The sequence below is a fragment of the Zootermopsis nevadensis genome, unplaced genomic scaffold (genome assembly GCF_977971745.1).
Source record: "Zootermopsis nevadensis isolate Lab colony 2312 unplaced genomic scaffold, Znev_1.0 Znev_ptg000052l, whole genome shotgun sequence".
Classification (NCBI taxonomy): domain Eukaryota; kingdom Metazoa; phylum Arthropoda; class Insecta; order Blattodea; family Termopsidae; genus Zootermopsis; species Zootermopsis nevadensis.
Genome location: NW_028259184.1, coordinates 30,169 through 44,113, shown reverse-complemented (window position 1 = coordinate 44,113; position 13,945 = coordinate 30,169). Strand labels below are relative to the sequence as shown.

Sequence of the window (13,945 nt, the reverse complement as noted above, 5' to 3'; positions counted from 1 at the left end):
TCTTCCAAGCAGTTTTTGACATAAAGCATTTGAATGGACATATTGACAGATAACATAATCTCCACATGACATATTTATTTTATGAATCAAAAAAGATACATGACAAAGAACACGTGATAGTGTAAGCAACTTCTATAGACATTTTCAAGTTACGCGTCTTATGTTTTTATGTATTTGATAATTTACCAGAAAATTAAATTTACATAAAAATGTGTATCCAATTATTTCTTACAAGTCTTTTCCAGAATGTTTTTTGTTCAGAGGAATAATTAGTGAGATTCTTGTCAATTATGTTTCATAATGTATATTGGTGTTTATATGAAATGGTTGTTATTATTGTCAGCTGGTAATGAAAATTAGAATTAGTAGATGGATCTAATGAAACTTCAAATATAATAGTTTGTCAAAATACATCCACTTTTTATAGACTTCAAATATACAAATAAGTGGCTAGGACAGACATACACACCTCCCTTTTGTAAATTAACTTTATTTTCTCTGTGCAAAGAGTACATACTATTAAACTATTTGCTGATGTCACAAGCGTCATAATTTCAAATAAAAATTTTGATGATTTCTGTTCAACATTAAACAGTTCTGTCTCATAATGAGTAGATGGTTTACTGCTAACAAACTGGCCCTAAATCTAATAAAATTTATAACAAATAACTCTCCACAATTTGCTTTAAGTATTGGTTATAGTGGGAAGTATATACAAGAGTCAATAAACACAAAATTCTTTGGTTTGCAAATTGATAATCACCTAAATTGGACTAATCATATTGATAAACTGATACCTAAGTTAGATCTCTGTTGCATGTCAGCAACACTGACACACTCAGATCAGTATATTTTGCATATTTCCACGCTTTAATGAAATATGGAATAATTTTGGGGGGAAATTCATCAAACATCAAAAAGATATTCACTTTACAAAAGAAAATTGTTAGGTTATTGGCTGGTGTAAGACCTAGGAATTCATGTAGAAGTCTATTTAAGAGATTAGAGATCTTAGCTCTTCCATGTGAATACATATTCTTGTTAATGAACTTTATTGTAAATAACCAAGAACTCTTTCAAACTATACACCACGTCAACACAAGGAATAAAAATCTGCTTCATAGACCAATTTTCAACAGTCTATCATCAAATCTCACAAGTCTTGTAAATAAAAAGGCACAATTTAAATCAGCATTGAAAAGATACTTAATTACACAATCCTTTTACTCTGTCGATGAATCCCTAATGTCTAAAAGTAAGTCGTAATTTATCCTTTGTTTGTATTTTTGTGACATTTATATGACTTGTATTTGTATAACATGTATTGTATTATTATTACGACTTATTCCACATCCTATTGTCATCTGACTAAGTTATGGATCCATGGAATGTAATAAAGATGTATGTATGTATGCAAGAGTCTTTCTGCCTGTTGTTTTTTGGGGTGTGAAACTTGGTCTCTCATAAAAGAGAAGAGAGTTTGAGAGTACAGGTCTTGGAATATGTTTGAGATTTTAGAAGAGATCCGGTAACAGAATACTGGGAACAATTACATAATAAGAAGCTTCTTAATTTATTTTGTAATTAAAACTTTTAGTGCAGTTGAATTAAGAAGGATGTGATAGGCGATCATGGAACATATATGCGGCATATGAGAAATACAAAGTTCTGATCCAGAAATGTAAAGGAAGGAGACAGTTTGGGAAACCTATTAAGAAACTACTGGCATACATATATTACAGTACGTGAGGTATTGCAGGCAGCATTTCACACAGCAGGTCAACGGAGTGTGCTTCGACGTAGATCTACTTCAGATCCGTGGTCGGTAGATGGCAGCAGAGTCTGTTACAGTGCGCAAAGAATGATAATCGAATATCCCTCATTCTCCCGCGATGGCGGGATGTGTCCGCTGCTTTTCAGATGTTGCCATCCCTGTGTACGAGAAAATGGCGTAACTATTCTGTATCGTTTCTGTCCACTGCATTTCTTCTGTCATATATTGCGAGGTCGTGCAAGTTAATGTGACGTTATTTGAGCATTTGTTGAATTTATGTGTGTTATCTTTCCCTTGTGTGGAGGACTTAAAGTAAGAACTATTTCGAACATTTCATGCAATATACATGCACTTCAAAACTTTCGACACAAGTACAAGAACATGTGGTGGCATAAAGGAGTAATTATATTGATATTTATTTCTTTAAATGACTTCTGTTTTGAAGTGACTCAGAATATATAACAGGATTTTGTGATCACAGTGATGAGTCTTCAACTCTCATAAGAATAATCAAATTTACGATCAGCTGAACAAGTTTCTGTTACTGAAGGAAGAGGCTGTATTACAGAGAGAAGAATGTTGGTGATTTCTATCCTACACCCTTATAAATTAATTATTGTAGCTGTGAATTTTATAACAGAATAGTAAGACAAAAACAGAAAATACAGTGGAGTCTGTATAAATTTTATACAGGCTCTCCAAGATGATATTGAAACACTGCAGCCAAATGATAACAACACAGAAACTGCTGAACAATGCTGACCGAAACTTTGCAGCAGAGCTACAATTACAAGTTGAGATACTGGTTGGGAAGTGGAAGAAGTTGGTAGAAGGAGCAAAACATTTGTTTGAAAGATGCTTTTAGAGGGAAGTAAGATGGTAAGTTGGATATTCCCACACCTGGTTTAAAACCTGGCCGTAATGTTGGAATAAAACCTGTAATTGTCTCATTCTTGCCATTTTAAAGCGAACAGCTAAAGAAAATGACCTGTCTGTGGTGAACGCATCTTTTCACGTGTCTCACTGGTCTGTGCAACCGTATGGAACTGGTATCAGCAGGATGAAGTATGTAGGTATGTATACAGCACTTCAGCTCACTAGAGAGTAATTATAATCAGGCATACTATAAAGTATAGATAGAAGATGATGGTGTTGTTCTTCCAAGTTGTGGTGCTCTGTGGACTCAGGTAGATAACAGTGATTTGGAGAAACATACTGTGTTTGAAATTTGGTGTCTTCCTATGAGTCTTCTTGATGTCACAACCCAAAAAAACAACAACATTGTCACTTTAAAATCTATAGTTGCAACAAATGCTTCGTTTTACTGCCAGTTTTAAATTTTATACTTCAAATTGATCGCTTCATTTAAGTTGGTAAATGTGATTTCAATGACAATATAGAAGTTGTTACCTCAGTAGATCAATGCCAAAAATAACTTTGAAGTCTGATTCTTAACTTGAAGAGATTCTGCTTTATGATATTATGAACCTCCATTAAAATATAGTTGTATTATATTGTGGACATGACAACTGTTATATATGTATGTGTGTGTGTGTGTGGGGGGGGGGGGATGCATGCATGTAGTTACACAAAACTGACTGCTCAGCATATACATTTAGATGATATTATTATAGGTTGTATTTGTTAACGGAAACTGAATGGTTTAGTGCTATCTGAAGCAAGATGCGTAACTGAAACAATGCACATTTATATTTCAGGTTATGTCTTTGGTGGTGATGTGTTAAGGTTCTTCCATGGGGGGTGATGAATGCCTCACCATTCCATCTACTTGGACCGATCAACCTGGACAAAAGTAAGATTTGTGTTATTGGAAGGGATGAAATACAGTTATGAGGTGTGGTCCTTTATATGTTTAGAAAGGGATTGTTTTTAAAGAAGATGGCTATCTGCTGGGATGTGGCGTCGTGTAGTCTTGCAGATATAGACGTGCATTTCGGAGGAGCTTACCATCTCCGTCATCAGAGTGATGATGCAGGCAATAAGCTCCTCTGAAATGTTGGTTGATATATACCATATTACATGGTGCTATATCCAAGAAACAACCATCTTCATACTCATCTTGAAATTATCAGATCTCACTGGAATATTTTTAATTTTTATAATTAAATTTTTTCATTCTAATTGTGTTAGCTCGATGTCAAGGAAGAAGGAAGGAAGAAGTATGTGCCTGCTTCATCGACTGGAAGAAGGCTTTCGATCGAGTAAAATGGAAGAAATTAATGAGGATCCTACAGAGAATTGGAATTGATTGGAGAGATAGAAGACTAATCGAAAACCTGTACACGCAGCAACAGGTAGAGAGTATGGAATGGAAATCAACATTGAAAAATCAAAGGTAATGAGGATAGCACCGAGAGCAGAACCATTGAACGTTGTAATTGGAAACCAACAGATGGAGAATGTGGAGCATTTCAAGTACTTGGGAAGCATAGTCACGACGGACGCCGTATGCACCAAGGAAGTAAAAGGAAGGATAGCCATGGCCAAGGCAGCTTTCGCCAAGAAGAGGATACTTCTCACTAGCAAGTTGGGCTCGGAGATGAAGAAGAAACTAGTGAAGTGTTACGTATGGAGCAGAGACTTGGACACTCAGGAAGAAGGAACAGAAATACCTGGAGAGTTTTGAAATGTGATGTTGGAGAAGAATAGAGAAGATCAGGTGGACGGATCGAGTGACCAACGAAGAAGTATTGAGGAGAGTCAACGAGCAAAGAAGCATTCTGCAGGCGATTACACGAAGGAAAGCTAACTGGCTGGGACATATTATGAGAAGGAATGGATTACTGAGTGATATCATCGAAGGCCAGGTTGAAGGAAAGCGAGGACTGGGAAGAAGACTGATACAGCTAACCGACGATCTGAAACAAGGAAAGAAGATGACGTTCCAGGAATTAAAACGAGAAGCCGAGAATAGGGACAACTGGAGAGCTCTTTTTGAGCAGAGCAATGGACCTGTCGTAAGACAGAACACTTAATAATAAATAATTGTGTTAGAAATTGATTATTTAGGAAAACGGGATTTACCCTTCATGTCCAAAGTGTTAGGTTTGTGATGGTCAATTTAAATTTTTAAACAGCTGGTATGGTAATTCTGTGTAGCCAGTACAAGTCTGTAACAGAAATCTGGGGTATGAAGACAAAGAGTGGCCACGTGATAGTCACTCCGTTGGCAGACACACGTGGAAATGAACACAGAAATTGTTTTTTTTTGTGTGTTATGTACTTAGAAACATGCTTCAACCTGAATTGAAACCTGTGATTCCAGTCTGAATGGTCCAAAACCACACATATCATAGAACGCACAGCCATGGCGATCTGTTGTATGCAATTAATTGTTAATTTTTTTCAGCATTGTTGTTCATGGGGGCGGCAGTGTAATGAGTCAAGCTAGATCGCTGTGGCGACTGGAATTGGCAAGAACCAAATGGGCAGGCGGCTTCATCAACTGGTATCATCCGATGAGGATCCGCCACCTCACTACTGTTCGATACTTGGGAGTTAATGAGAACAATGAGCTCTACCTAGTAAGAAAGTATGTTAACTATGGAAGATAAATAGCATAACCATAGAATAAGAGAAGTATGGATTTTACAGAAATACGTTGTGAAGTTGGAACTGGCTCAGGGTTGTATCCAGTGGTTGACATTTGCATTAGCAGTGTTGAACCATTGGATTCTACTGCCAGTAGAGATGGCTGGCAACTGAGAAGTCACATAACCCATATTAAAATATTTGCTGATGGTTGCAGTTCAATACAATTTAACTGGATTAATAAAAACACAATACTGCTGTGGGTGTACAAGGCCCACACATGGCACGTCATGTTTTAACCTCCTCGCACTAGTCCGTCAGTTGCCTTACAGCATAAGATATTGTAGATGCGTCATTGTGATTTATATAGTATTAAAAATATATTAAAATTAGCCGTCAATCACAAATATAATATTATTAAAAGATTAAAATATCATTTTAAGTTCCCTATCGAGTACTCGATTTACATGTGGAACTTACACGACATGTTTCGGCTATATATAGCCATCATCATGTGTTATGTATATAAACTTTTCACTGAATTACTGATTTTTAATGATTTTTCTTATGATGTTCTTGTCCTTTATATTGTTTCTTCATTCGTTGTAGTATCACAGGTCACTAATATGTTTGTATTTCGTATTTCGTAGTGATGTCAATGTTTTGTATATGGACCAAGAAGTAATATCGTATCAGTATTATGAGAGATCGGAGATGTACTGTACTGTATTGGATCATGGCTGGTTACCGAAATACGAAAAACTACAAACATATTAGTGACCTGTGATACTACAACGAATGAAGAAACAATATAAAGGACAAGAACATCATAAGAAAATAAAGACTAAAAATCATTAAAATCAGTAAAAAAATCAGTAATTCAGTGATAAGTTTAAATACATAACACCTGATGATGGCTATATATGGCCGAAACATGTCGTGTAAGTTCCACATGTAAATCGAGTACTCGATAGGGAACTTAAAATGATATTTTAATCTTTTAATAATATTATATTTGTGATTGATGGCTAATTTTAATATATTTTTAATGCCTTACAGCAGTTGAAGTGCAAGGATAATTTCTTCAGAAGTGCAGAAAGTGTTCGACCATTTCGTTCTTACTTAACATGGCCAGCATGAGTTTATGATTAGATTTCCAGATTCTCCTGTGCCGAAGAAATTGACAATTTCTTGTTTTTGGTGAACTGTTTTTTCTGTAACAGGAACTCTACACTGTAGTTCATTAAATTTGAGCGAAAGCCTGAGTGCGTGCATCACCGAACACAATGGACATTAGCAACATATAATATAAAATATATTTTTCTTTGTTTTCTGATTTCAGCTTAAATTTTTTTTTTTTAGAATAGAATGTGTGTCAGGAATGGGTTGCATGACTTTACAGTCGTTCTGTGCATATGCTCATATAAACAGAACTTGGGCAGAGGTGGTAATGATGTTTTAGTTTTTGTTCCTCAGAATCTGAAGCAGTTTCATTTCTACATTACATGAGATTGAGGCCTACATGCATTATATACAACGCCTGACCCATCAGTAATTATAAACCTTATAACATTTAACTAGAAGGACCCCAAGAGTAAACAGTCTTGCAAAGATTTACTACAACTCAAGTATAAAATATCCTTACTATTATAGGTTTATGACTTACAGTTTTTTCTCCAATTTCTCTCAATTAGAAAACAAATGATTTTAATGAGTTTACACGTATTGTAATATCGTACACTCTTGAACAGAACAGCTGGGCAACTGGTGTTAAATAGCTTTTGCTTTGAAAGTTAGGATGAGAGTATATTCATCTCTGTTTTGGAAAAATGCATGTAACATTTTTGCACGCAGAGATGATGCTACACTTGCCACGTCCACTTTCTGCTTGCGACAAGAGAAGGATGACCTAAAAGTGGTCCTGGAAGAAAAGGATCTAGAAGTGATCGGAGCTCCCATCATCAAATATGGTGACAGTACTGTCATTGTGCAGCACTCAGATTCAGGGCTGTGGCTCTTGTACAAGGTCAGTATACGTATCGTCCGTCAACTAAATTGGGTCATAAGGTGTTTACTTTTCAAGTTACCAGATTTGTAACATAAGAATTTGAAATTATTATATTATATTAAATAAGTGTTGACAAAGAGAGTTGTAGTTTTACCTGACAGTCATTGCACAATGAATAATAATGTGGCATTGTAACATGCAGTTATGGAGAAACCAAATACTATCTTACTGAAACTGTTCAGAAGCAAAATTTAAAATGTTTCTTCAAAGAAAAAATCTTGTTAAGGACACCATAGAATCATTGCACTAATATGAAGTTTAATAAAATAAGCTGTAAAATATTTATAGCAGATTCTGTCACAGCCTAGCATTCACACTAAGATAAATTAATTTTTATAAAATATTTATTCCAATACTGCACTTTCTTTCTTTCAGTCATACGAGACAAAAAAAGAAAGGAGTTGGTAAAGTTGAGGAAAAGCAAGCTGTACTCCATGAGGAAGGAAAGATGGATGATGGTTTAGACTTCAGCCGTAGTCAAGAAGAAGAGTCTAGAATGGCCCGTGTGATTCGGAAGTGCGGTTCTCTCTTCACCGACTTCATCACGTATGTGTCTTCTGATGTACTGCAACAAGGAAAATGAATGAGTGAGGGAGAGTCTTAACCTTTATTGTCCTTGCATCATGGCTTACGCACAATTCATTTGGCCGTGCATTGCAGTAGTACGATCATTGCTGAATCATCAAGCCAGTAATCTGATAATGCAACATTTAAATTCTGTATTCGTGTATGATAAAAGTTAATTGTAGCTTTGAGATAGCTTTAAAATTATATTTAATCGTATAATCTATATGTTGTTACCTTCTTGTATTTATTATTGTGCTGTATCTGTAATAGGCCTTTTGGATGTTGAAGCAGCACACTAATAATAAAGAACTTAATTAAAATGAGACCAAAGGGCCGTATTTCATATTTAATTTTTATAGGATAGTCTGAACTTATATTGTACGTAAATGTCTGAATTAATGTCATCTTTATTCGATCAATAATTATTTATAAAAATTTGAAAGGAAATTTAAAAATGTACAAGCATTAATTTGCTGTGGTAAACTTCTGATTATCCAGGCTAATGAAGATAAGATGCATGAATAATTAAAATACATGGATACTCAAAAATATTTCTTACTGCATTCACAACTCCGCCACGGTGGTCTAGCGGTTAGAAAGCTGGCCTTGTAATCCTGGGGTCTCGGGTTCGAATTTATAACTTGTGTTGGGCAAGGCCGTGGTCTAGGCAACACGGAGTTTTCCTCCGTGGCATCCCAACAATTACTCCATTCACACACAGAAGAAGGCAATGGCAAACCACTTCTGGATCATCTGCCAAGAACGTATATGAACAGGTCCCAGTCCGAGAAAAGGATTGAAGGATCCTGTTCATATGGACCTGTCGTCAGACAGAACACTAAATAAAAAAATAACAACATCCCATGGATCAAAAAGTTAGACTTATGATTCCACATAAAATGTAATTCCTTATAAAATGTTTAATAATTGATAATTTTATGTTAAGGTTATGATACATAATTGAAACCTTTTGTACCTCCAGTGTGAGGAGACCAAACATCTTTGTGGGAAGAGTGAAAGGATCTTCAATGTACCAGAAGTGGTATTTTGAAGTAACAGTGGACCATGTTGAACAGACAACCCATATGATGCCACGTCTTAGGATTGGCTGGGCAAACTCTGCCGGGTAAGAGTGAATATTACTGTACGTGTTCTGTGCATTCTTAATACACATTGAAAATATAGATATCGTGTATTAGTCCATGAATTGACGTTCATCTGTGTGATGTTTGTGCCTTAATGTACGTTTCCTTCTGCGTATTTATATGTGTGTGGGAGATGGTCAGAACATTCATATACTGTTTCCCATGTGAGCTTCCTAGTTATCATGGTCACACATTCAAAATAGTGAGTGACTGTGTCACTGCTGGAAGAATTCCTGTGACCTGATGTGCCACCTCCTGTGCTTGATAGAACTTACATGTCTTCAAGAGGGTTTCATTCTTGAAAACAGTAACTTGCAGGGACTAGATCTGGAGAATAATGATGTTATGGAAAAAGAAAAAAGAAAATGTTCAGAAACTCCATATGAAGGCAGACTGATGAATTGGTCCGATGTTATTGTGAGGCAGTAGTTCCCAGATTCCAACGTGGGGGTGTTCGTGGTGGATGGTTGCTACAGACAGTAGAGAATATGTCCGCATATGGTATTGATGAAAAACCATCGTAGATACGTAGACGCGCGCAGCATCGCCTTCATCTCTAGCAAGCTGCTCCCTGGGTGATAAGAGTTTCTTGCAGTTTCGGACTTGACATTTGGGTTGCGGACCACATTACATTACATTTATTGTTCATTATCATAACTCTGTTCAGAACACTTGGAGCAGTACCAGGTCTGTTAGAAGTCACATTTCCTGTAATGAGGCTCATTATTTTTGCTGATAATATATTATAAGTTCAAATGATACGTAGAAATATAAATATAAAGTTATTACTTACTTATTTTCACTACACTTGCTTTGTATTTGAACTTATTATGTGACAGCGGTTATGCGTTTTGTACATGTTAATAAATAATTGAAACTAAATTCCATTGTATCTACAACAATTTGAAGGTCTCAGATGCATTTTGGTTCTTTAAATATTTAATTACGACTGTGGATTTTTTTTATATACAGGTATATACCCTACCCAGGTGGCGGTGAGAAATGGGGTGGCAATGGTACTGGTGATGACTTGTATTCCTATGGATTTGATGGAGGAAGCCTTTGGATGGGTAAGAACACATAAATCATATTCCAGATTTCATACATCATGTTACATGAGGTCCACATACGTAAAGTAATGTGCATGTAGGTGAGATGGATTAATGGCTTGGTTTTGATAAAAATTAATATGAAAAGGCCAAAATGTAAGTTCTCGAAAGGATTTCTCGCATGTAGTTAAAGGGAAATTGAAAACAGCATTGAAACATTTTCTTTGTTCAGAGAATCCTGAGAGGAGGTAGACTCATTCAGGGACTTCAGTTTATCATGAGACCAAGAGCTTTGATAGGCTATCTGTTTCTTCCCAGAAAAATTACCACAAATTGAGAACGATGTACTACCGTTTTTTGAAATATGGATTCGTCTGTGCATATGATAAGAATGTAGTGTGATGAAATACAATGTTGAACAAACTGTATTCATATAGAGTACCTTTTTTAAAGCATGAGCCAGAATGTTAAAGAAGGTTTCATAGAAATTTCTTTGGAGGTACAGTGCCTTCCACACCTATAATTTGCATGATAATGGCAAAGTTTCATGTAATAGGATCAGTGTTGGACAAAACAAAAACCTCAAAAAGACATGTAACAACCAAAGAAACTCTTGATAATATTGTGCTGAATTATGAGCAAGCCCAGAAATGTCTTATCTCTTGGCTTTTAAATGTGAAATGTCAAGAAGTACGCTCCGTGTGGCAACAGATCTGTTAAACTTTGGACCCCACAGAACAACAACTACACACATTCTGCTTCCAGACTACGAAGCAAAAATTTGATACTGCAGGTTGTTTCAGGAATCGTCTTCATGACCTAGAACTTGCATTTTATTTTAATGAAGCAGTTATTCTGACTGTTACGTTACATTAATACTGACACCATTTTTTGATCAATTGACTGAAAACAAAATAAAATGTATAGGTATGTTATGTAGGACAGCACTATGGCCTACATAGCTGCATAGAAGCAGCTCTTCAGGACTCTAATCTGAAATATACGCGGAAGATTGATGGTAAATAATCAGCTTCTCGTGCTCCAATATATGGAGAACTTGCCATAACATTATGAACTTGAACTCATGATAGACTAGGATGCTGTATTAACCATCTCACATAAAAGAATGTGCATATTTTGTTAGTCATGAAACTCCTAATATGATAGTAAATTCTGACAGCAGAAACATGTTATTTTGAAATTTAGAAACACTCAAAATGAATGTTGTGTGTGTGTGCGCATGCATGCGTGCATGTGCCCCCCCCCCCAAAGATTTCAATTTCCTTTCTGTAATCAAATTTCAAATTCTTGCAACTGAACTATATCCTTCTATAAACCTGAAATGTACAGTACTGGTTGACAGTTAATTTTTACATCATATTTCAAACCTATGTTAACAGCTGTCTGGCATATGGCCAGAATGTGCAATTAACGTTCTCTGGGATTGCATACGCACCTTTACTCTCTTACAGACAAAGACCATTTATTATTGTCACTATAAAATATTCATAATTGTATACCAACAATTCTAACAAATATTTGTTCTGTACAGGTGGCCGAAATACTGTTGTGATACCAGAAGCAACAGAACCTTACATCAGGAAAGGTGATGATGTGATTGGCTGTGCACTGGATTTGACAGTTCCAGTCATAACATTCACATTCAATGGACGCGTTGTGAAAGGGTCATTCGGGAATTTTAACTTGGATGATGGCATGTTCTTTCCAGTAATTAGCTGCTCTATCCAAACTTAGGTATATTTAATCTCAAAGTGTTGGACATTACTCTGTCACTGGTGTATTTCAAACATTCACAGTCTCCTTGGTACTTACTTAACTCCACTCTTTTCTTGCCTTCAGCACTAGATGGAGGGGAGCGGTCAGCTTCGCGCTCTGGTGACTTTACCCCTAGGGAAAGGGCTGCAGGTACCAGAGTCTTGTCTGGAAATGGAGACTAAGAGAAAATATCTTTTTCCCCTGCTGGAAATTGAACCCTGTTCATTCAGCTCGTAGTCAGTCACTACACTGACTAAGCTACCCCAGTTCTTTTAGAAGTGCAATGTTTTTGTAGTGCAGTCCAGGAGAAGGTTGAGAGCCTAGTTGACGTGTGTCTTCGTTTACGGAAAAAGTGCAAAGTAATGCGTAGATAATCTGCACGTGGATATTTGGGATTTTACTGTATTCTCATTTCTGTAATAGGAAATCTTTCTGCTCTTTATACAGAGAAAAGTATTTGCCCATATCTTCACATTAGTCTTAATGATCTTTCATTTGTGACTTGTCTATTTAATACCATGTCTGTGCTGTACAGTATTCAGTATTTATAAATATGTTTATAGAAATTATTTACATATTAATCATTGTAGTTTTTATGTTACTGTGAATTTTCCATGCAATTTACCTTTCCATATTTTTAATGTCTAATTTAACTTCAATGGAATTTTAATCTGTGTTTCTGTTACATACTAAATTTTAAATTTGTGTTTTACAGAAAGAGATACGCACATTTATTACTATTAATGTGATAGACTCTATCAGAACTGTAAATTCATCTTTTAAATTGGGTTTATTCTTGAAATAAAAGTAATCCATTATGTGAAGAACAAAGATTAACACAAGCCCCAAGTCCCATACGCCAGAAAATAGGAAAATGTACATACTGTATTGTAAGTATTGTTGTGTTTTTAGGGCATACCACACAATAAATATAGGAATTATATCATTTTCCTTCCATTTGTAAGATGGATTCATACCTTTTATGTAACAATAATGCAGAACAGCGTATCTTTATTACCCATTGTTAAAGATATTTGTCTTCAAGAACAGATCTTGGTAGTTGCACCATTTTTTCTCAATTTTTAGCTGCCGATTTCTTCTCGGTGGTGACCACGGCCGCTCGAAGTACTTTCCTCCTGAGGAATTCTCGCCACTGGTTGAAAGTTTACTGCCCCAGCAAGTGTTGTCAATTGATCCATGCTTTTACTTTGGAAACCTTAATAAGGTTGTTCTTTCTGGACCTTGGCCTGTGGAAGATGATACTGCCTTTGTACCAACACCCGTTGACACTACAGCTGTAAGTGAACTGCTAGTTAATTACTAGATATTCAAATATTTCTGTGGTACATTTTCTGATTTCAGGTGTATTTTATTTTGAACTATTAGTACTTTAACATATATGATTTACAATATACACATTTTGGTACATGAGCTATCAACAGTGCTTAATTATTTGTGTATTAGAAGAGGTTGTTGTTAGTACATTTCTCAATCTGTTACTTCACATGTCTTGTATGTAATAATTATTAATAATGTAAGATTGCAGTTAAAAGTAGTAAAATATTCTATTGGCCATTCTCATAATTATATTTTTAAGACGCAGACAAACATCGATGCCTTGAGTGGGACTTGAACTCATGGTTGCAGCGGCCAGGCGCACGAGGTCCATGCCTCAGACCGCGTGGCCACTGCGCCGGCATGTGTTTTACCTTCTGATAAGAAGAAAAGGATATATTTTGTCTGGTTTTTCAAATGCTGTGAAGGAAGCTTTATTTTCTTTGTACAGAGAAATATTACAGGAACATTTAAAAACGTTACAATAGGCTGCATTTTAGAAGAATATTTAAATACCCATAAGAGTAGATTCTTCTGCGGGACATAGCATCATCCGTTATGTCCTGCTTTTCTGTCATATAAGACGACACACACTGTGCTGGGAATTTTTATTCTGTAGATAAATTTAGTATTCTAAAACATTACATTATATAGCTAAGGTGTGGACGCAGGCTAGAAC

At 35.9% G+C, this 13,945-nt stretch overlaps 2 protein-coding genes across 7 annotated transcripts in view; both read left to right on the top strand.

Moving 5' to 3' along the window:
- Positions 1 to 2,188: 2,188 nt before the first annotated feature.
- Positions 2,189 to 13,150, top strand: LOC147871488 (ryanodine receptor-like). 3 transcript variants are annotated; one of them, XM_087361117.1, is made up of 8 exons: positions 2,189 to 2,653; positions 5,145 to 5,327; positions 7,181 to 7,352; positions 7,770 to 7,940; positions 8,944 to 9,087; positions 10,079 to 10,176; positions 11,708 to 11,910; positions 12,016 to 12,146. In XM_087361117.1, the coding sequence occupies exons 3-7, from the start codon at positions 7,294 to 7,296 to the stop codon at positions 11,908 to 11,910; spliced, it is 675 nt and encodes a 224-aa protein (XP_087217243.1). In that variant the 5' UTR covers positions 2,189 to 2,653; positions 5,145 to 5,327; positions 7,181 to 7,293; the 3' UTR covers positions 12,016 to 12,146. The 3 variants fall into 3 exon arrangements, with proteins under 3 accessions (XP_087217243.1, XP_087217242.1, XP_087217244.1); XM_087361116.1 differs by lacking the exon at positions 12,016 to 12,146 and adding an exon at positions 13,018 to 13,150 and having other exon boundaries at positions 2,190 to 2,653; XM_087361118.1 differs by lacking the exons at positions 8,944 to 9,087; positions 10,079 to 10,176; positions 11,708 to 11,910; positions 12,016 to 12,146 and adding exons at positions 2,742 to 2,847; positions 3,521 to 3,587 and having other exon boundaries at positions 2,192 to 2,653; positions 7,770 to 7,908.
- LOC147871487 (ryanodine receptor-like) overlaps positions 13,097 to 13,945 on the top strand; it is a 17,328-nt gene continuing 16,479 nt past the window's right edge. For all 4 annotated transcript variants that reach the window (XM_087361120.1, XM_087361123.1, XM_087361122.1 and 1 more), the window contains exon 1: positions 13,097 to 13,228. The gene's annotated coding sequence lies outside the window, so the exon portion shown is untranslated. The remainder of the gene's footprint in view (positions 13,229 to 13,945) is intronic.

Coding starts and splice junctions, on each gene's coding strand:
- LOC147871488 (XM_087361116.1), top strand. CDS start 7,294: ATGGTGACAGTACTGTCATTGTGCAGCACTCAGATTCAGGGCTGTGGC. Junction 7,941..8,943: donor CTCTTCACCGACTTCATCAC/GTATGTGTCTTC, acceptor TTGTACCTCCAG/TGTGAGGAGACCAAACATCT. Junction 9,088..10,078: donor GGCTGGGCAAACTCTGCCGG/GTAAGAGTGAAT, acceptor TTTTATATACAG/GTATATACCCTACCCAGGTG.